Source organism: Thunnus thynnus, chromosome 17, assembly GCF_963924715.1.
Source record: "Thunnus thynnus chromosome 17, fThuThy2.1, whole genome shotgun sequence".
Taxonomy (NCBI): Eukaryota; Metazoa; Chordata; class Actinopteri; order Scombriformes; family Scombridae; genus Thunnus; species Thunnus thynnus.
In genome coordinates, this window is record NC_089533.1 from 17,093,182 (window position 1) to 17,099,892 (window position 6,711).

Below are 6,711 nucleotides of genomic sequence, written 5' to 3' on the forward strand. Positions count from 1 at the left end.
GAATGACTTCAGCCTCCTCAGAAATGTTACTGATGTCTGTGCCGTCATTTCCATACTTTTACAACCACAGTCTCTTCTCCCTGAATGGAGATGAAGTTTATTGCAGTTTTTCTGAAATCCAACACCATGTCAGTGGTATTGGCCACATTCAGAAGTACGTTTGTTCCTCCTGCACCACTCCACCAAGTTGGTCCAAAGGTCTCTGTACTCTGACGTCTGTCCACCTCTGATATACCCAAGAACTGCAGTCACCTGACACCTTCTGTAGATGACAGGACTTTGTACTGTGTTGTGGCAGACAGCAATAAGATTTGTGTGCCTGTGTTTCATTTTTTTCTGTTTACATTTCAGGCTCCTCAAAAATTGTAATTGAAAGTCTGAGAAGTGCACCTTGTTGAAGATATTATCATGGTCTCGTTGCTTAGCTGAAAACCGAGAGAAAGGCTTTAGGGGGAGGATACGTAGAAGGACATTTTCAGTTTCGATCAGCACTTGAAGAGTCACTTTGTTCCAGAGACACATCTGTAGAGGTCAGGTTCTCCTATTATATCTGTCTTCAGCTTTCTTAGTAACATGAACTAGTTTGATTGTGAAACTAAGAAACCATTTGTTAATTTTCAAGTTTAATTAGAGGATCAAGTAGCTTTTATGCTGTTATAGTTTTTGTTAATCATCTCAGTACAGTTTAGTTACAATTACAGTGTTAGCATTATCCTCCTCTTAACGAGGTAAATGTATTGATGAACTACTGATTTTTAAATTTAAATTTTTAAAACGATGAACTATTGTCTATTTTGCTGATATATGACTTTAACTTTGAAGGGGACATATTATGCTTTTTGAGATTTTCTGTCATTTATATTCTTTTTATACTAATGTTGGATGTCTATGTTAAACACGGTCAACATGCCAAAACTCATTATACTGTATTGAGTCAATTTGCCACTGATACAGAAAGATTAAAAAAGTCACTTTCATTGTGAACTTTAAATGTGATATTCTTTGAATATATTTATTATCTTTACTACTAGTTATTAGTCTCCATGTTATTTGGTTTTAGGCAATGACTTGTCTCAGATATTAGGGTTAAGTTCTACATTCACATGTTAATGTCTTACTTTACAGCTATGGGAGGAGGTAAGTTTTGACCTGCTAACACCCCCACCTTCTCATGGTAACATATTCAAAACATTGCATAACATTGTTAAAAACTTAATTATGGTAACATTCACAGAAAACATTGTTGATGAAGTGGTTTAAAATATGGCTTATGTCTTATGTAAACTATATATCTGCAGGTTTAAGTAAGCCATGGAGGGAGATTCCAGAGTGAGTACCATTGTGTTCTTTACACAATGCTGAAACCTTACATATCTTTTGCTTTTCAGCAGACATTTTGACTTGTCCAGGGCTCTATTGTGCATGCTCACTCACTGGCATGGCTTCCTGGGACAAGTAATGGAATAGAACCATCATTAATGTTATTGATTAAGCCTGCACTATTGATTAAGCCTGCTTTGACAAGTCAGAATGTCTGCTGTGAAAATAGTCTATTGACTTGTCCTAATGAAGTTACTCAGCATTTACAGAAGCAAACTTTGACAGGAGCAGCCAAAACACACTTAACCTAACACATTTAAACATTTTAGATAGTTTATTGGCTGACACAATTAGTACTTTTTGACGTTATCTTAAATGTTGTAGAGCATTTAGTGAGCCTGTAGAGGAAAGTGTTATCCTTAAACTTATCTGATGGTACCAAAGAAAATTCCCCAAATGTGCGATCTCTGATTGTCACTATTTGTATAATTTTCATTTATTATCTCCAAAATCCTTACTTAAGCAACAATAACATAATGCCCTGACAGGGACCGGTGAGTGTTACTGCAATCACGGTTTACTTTTCCTTAAAAGACCAGTGTGTAATAATTAGTGGCATCTAGTGGTGAGGTTGCAACCAACTGAATGCCCCCCCCCCCCCCTCTTCCAAGTGAGTAGGAGAGCCTATGCTAAACGTGAAAGGCCCTCTCTAGAGCCAGTGTTTGGTTTGTCCATTCTGGGCTACTGTAGAAACATGATGCTGCAACATTGCAGGCTCTGTAGAAGAGGACCCGCTCCCTATGTAGATATGAAGGGCTCATCCCAAGGTAACGAAAACACAACAATTCTTATTTCCAGGTGACTATACACTAAAACATACTTATACCCATACCATATAACCATAATATTATATTCCATCTATAAGGTATTAGGTATTATAAGGTATTAGTAAAGGATTTTGATACTTATTCTCTCACATAATGGTGGATAAATGGTGGTGACAACAGTTATAATAACTATTCGAACCCATGTGTTATGATGTTATTTCTAAAATAAACATAAAGCCCAAGAGCTCCAGCACTCAGAAAGTGAATGAAAAAACAAATAAGACACCAAACACCACTAAGAATAATCACACACAATAATTTGTTGTGAGAGTAAAATACTGTATAATGATACTTTAGTTTAGCAAGAGAGTTAGTAAACATGTATGTATATTTAATATTTTAATCTAGTCTAATCTGATATTTTTCTCTATTAAAAAGGAACAAAACTGATGATCTCAGCTTTGTGGAAAATTATCAGCCAAAAAAGAAAAAGGTCAAACATCTCAGAATTCTGCTTCATGGACCAAGTGGTGCTGGCAAGTCCAGTTTCATCAACTCTGTCATCAGCTGTTTACAAGGCAGAATTAACTGTAACAGAGCTTTCACAGATGCAACCTCTGGGAGCAGCTTCACCACTCAAGTATGTCTTTTAATTGTGTTACTTATAAGCAAAGTTATCAGTCTTTATGTATTTTGTACAACATAAAACATCCAAGTGGCTGATCTGTAGATTACAAGAGTACACTGATCAAACCACCAGATGTTATTACTGCCATTACGTGAATTACAAGTTGTGTAAGGCAATATAATCTTAAATGATTGTAGTTCCCTTTTCACAATTTTTTAAACTTTTTTTCAGACTTCTTTGTCTATGAAGAACAAATATTAACATTATAGATATGCAAAACTGGAGGTAAAAAATGATATTCAGCGTCAGCCAAAAAAATAACATTTGAGTCAACAGATTACGAGAGACAGACAGGGGAGAAAGAGAAAAAAAGAATGAAGTGCAGTAATAATTGTAATTGACTGTAACAACTAAAACATTCAGTATGTGGAAAGTCACATCAAATATGCAAATTGGAAAACATTCACAAATAATGCAGCAGAGCAAAAGAATACTTATGCTCCTAAGAAATCATTCCTTTTATGGTTGAAAGTATTTTGACCTTTTGATTGAAGGTCAACAGATGTAGATTGTGTGAGTAAATATCTAAATGACTGCTTTTTACTGTAGGAATTACAATATGAGAGCTCATATGAGAGCTTGAAAATGACTGTACCTTCATTTTTTACAGTACAAAACTCACAAAATCAAGACTGAAAACTCAGCCAGTTCTTGTCCCTTTGTTTTCAATGACACCATGGGCCTTGATGAAGGAAATAACCATGGAGTCCATGTGGAAGACATCAAACTGGCCATGAAAGGACATGTGAGAGAAAACTACATGGTACAATTTTTTAATCTTTAACAATGTTCAAGTAATTTATTTTAACTGTTCTGCTTTTTTCACAAAAAAAGGAAACATATATTTTAATTGCACATTTAATGGATTAATTTTAAATTAATTTCTAGTTTGATCCTGAATCCTCATTGTCTGAGGGTGATGAAGGTTACAACCCATGCCCCACACTAGATGACAAAGTTCACATTCTGGTTCTTGTTGTTGATGCTGGTAAAGTATCTTTAATGGATGACAAAGTTGTGGAGAAAATGAAGGATGTACGACAGGCAGCCTGTGACTTGGGTAGGACCAGGCATCAAGATGCTTATCAATTTGTTTGCAGTCATGGTGCCCCAGTTCATATAAATCTAAATGACAAGCAAAAAATAGAGTTTAAAATACTGATACATTTTCTGTCTCAATAGGGATTCCCCAATTGGCAATTCTAACAAAAATTGATGAAGCCTGTCCCATGGCTAAAACAAATGTACAAAATGTCTATAGAAGCAAGTATCTTAAGCAACAGGTAACTTTCTTTTTTCAATTTGTTGTTTGTAAGTGTTTGGGAATATATTATAAATTTACATTTCAGTATGCTTTTATCAGCACAGTTTAATTAATTGTGAACTGAAATACTGTTTCTTTAAAACTTACATTGACATGTTCAGCCAGTTGGTGGGCCTTCCACTGAGCTGCATCTTTCTTGTGAAGAACTACAGTTCAGAAATCTTCACAAATGATGACATTGACACAATGATACTGAACGCACTGAGACAGATAATAAACTATGGAGAAGACTTCCTGGACAACCTGGAGCAAAACTGAAGCAAAACTTGTTTCATTGCAGCATCAAAAAATATGACACCACTTTATGATTTAAAAATGTACCTTTGAGTTGTAAATAAATAAATAACATATTTTCTAATTTTGAAGTATTTTACACACTTTTTGGGGATTTTCATCTAGAATGGATATAGTACATATGGTATCTACTATGTTATATGATACTACAGTATATTGACCTTGTTGAATATAAATAAGCCACAAATCATTCTGTTGTAATGAAAGCCTGGATGACTGTTTTTTCTCTGGCTGTGAAATTGAGATGTTGAATTTGCAACTTCAATCACATGAAAACAACATCTTCACAAATATGATAACATACATACAGATTTGTATAATATTTGTATATTGTATATACTGTATATGTATCAATCACTGGAAAACTAATGTTTAACTGATTAACATACAGTATCAATAAAATGTCAACTATCGAATGATAAAAGTAAACTATTATTATTCTCTCTCAGGAGAACATGTTTCCCTCTGAAATAGAAGGGACTGAATCGGTAAAAGTGAAGTAGAAGTATGTGTTGCTTAACTACACTACTAATACTACTACATTTACAGATTAAGATTTTAATCTATCATATATCAACTGATAAAATACAATGCATCATTATAGATTAAACTACCCAGCAGTACATAAGGTAGACAACAAACATTAACATGCTGCTTACATGTCAATGTGTCTGTAAAAAAAAAAAAAAAAAGAGAATATAGTGATATAACACATAAATCACATAACACATAAATAAAAAGCAGGCCTTTGAAGCAGTATTTCTATATTACAATTTTACTACTTTAGGGATCTGAATACTTTTGGATCATTATCTTGATCTGTTTTCATGAGGGTTAGACAGTAAAGAAAAAAAAGAGATTACCTTTGTTAGTTTTACAATTATTCATCACTTTCTCTCTTGTTGTTTCTTAGGGATGCTGATGACTGATTAAACTATATGTTATAGGTACAACACACAATGATAAAATAGGAACCTCAACCCTTCCACTGGTCAGTTACACTTGATTCCTAACCAGAAAGAACCCAATATCCAGTGGACTGGTGATAGATGGACGCTACCTGTGTGTCCGTCAGATAACTGGCCACTAACCTCAGACAGGGCAGTGCATGCCTCAGTCAATCAGAACCTAGAACTCTTAATGAACCATCAACTAAGCCAGAAAAACTGTTCTCTAATATAAGAATGTAATACACATTGGGGGCCCTTTCTACAGGCATGTTTCCTAGTGGATGGAGAAAATATAGAACATGCACTGTAGAGCTCTGACATCTGGAAGGTATTATGTGCCACATCCGTACATCACCAGGCACTATGACAGTTATACTTTTGCCCTTGAAGCAAACTAAAGAGATCAGCACACAGTTGCGTCAAGATCATTCTTTGATGGCAGAAATCACACGCACAAAGGAAACTGAAAGGATGTTAATAAATTTAAAGACCCGCAGCCTCATATGACAGACATTGACTTAGACAACACCAAATAGTCATCAACTCAACATCAAATGTGATTTCTTGAGATGCTGTGTTTTTCAGAATTTAGTACCACTTATCATTTACAACCTTTATTCTTGTTTTAGATATCATTATTTTACTTCTGTCTTAAGTTGATATTCATTCTATAAATTTGAATTAAGTGTTCATGCACAACATAAAATTACATCACTCTCATAAAATCAAAAGGTGTCTTTAGCAACTTGGTGGATTAAGATGGAACAAATAAACACAAGTGATAAAATACTAGACAATGAAGTTATTTCGATTCAAAGACTGTGATGGGTGTTTACTATGGAAGTTTTTATTGGACTTTGATAGTTGTAACCCACAGAGGAGAATCCACAAATTTTGCCATGATCCACATATATTTCACTATCCGCAAACATTTGTTTTCTTATTGGTATTGTGTAATGTTATGTCCACAAAAATACAGAGCAATTTGCAAATAAACATAACTTATTCTGTAAACATTTACGCATTTGTGGATCCATGTGTACATGTGAAACAGTTTTTGCACATTTGTGGATCACTTCCTGTCAGTTTGTAGGCCCTGTGACACTTGTGACTGCCCTCCTATTTATTTGTGGATTTTTGTCCCATTTGTAGCGCAGCTGTATGGAGGACCACAAGGGTCACGGAAATAGTAATAGATCATTTCTTTAATTAATAACTAATTGTACAACAAAAAACAGAAATTATTAAATTGGTTTACAAATCAATTAATTAATCCATAGATAAAAAGACTAAATTACAAAGTAATTA

General features: G+C 34.4%; 1 protein-coding gene across 2 annotated transcripts; it reads left to right on the forward strand.

The window, feature by feature from the left end:
• The first annotated feature begins 277 nt into the window (after nt 1-277).
• Nucleotides 278-4,869, forward strand: LOC137200936 (interferon-induced protein 44-like). Of its 2 annotated transcripts, XM_067615681.1 has the most exons (7): nt 278-530; nt 1,126-1,137; nt 1,299-1,329; nt 2,586-2,787; nt 3,446-3,598; nt 3,724-3,895; nt 4,018-4,869. In XM_067615681.1, the coding sequence occupies exons 2-7, from the start codon at nt 1,128-1,130 to the stop codon at nt 4,206-4,208; spliced, it is 759 nt and encodes a 252-aa protein (XP_067471782.1). In that variant the 5' UTR covers nt 278-530; nt 1,126-1,127; the 3' UTR covers nt 4,209-4,869. The 2 variants fall into 2 exon arrangements, with proteins under 2 accessions (XP_067471782.1, XP_067471781.1); XM_067615680.1 differs by lacking the exons at nt 278-530; nt 1,126-1,137 and having other exon boundaries at nt 1,146-1,329.
• The last annotated feature ends 1,842 nt before the right edge of the window (nt 4,870-6,711 follow it).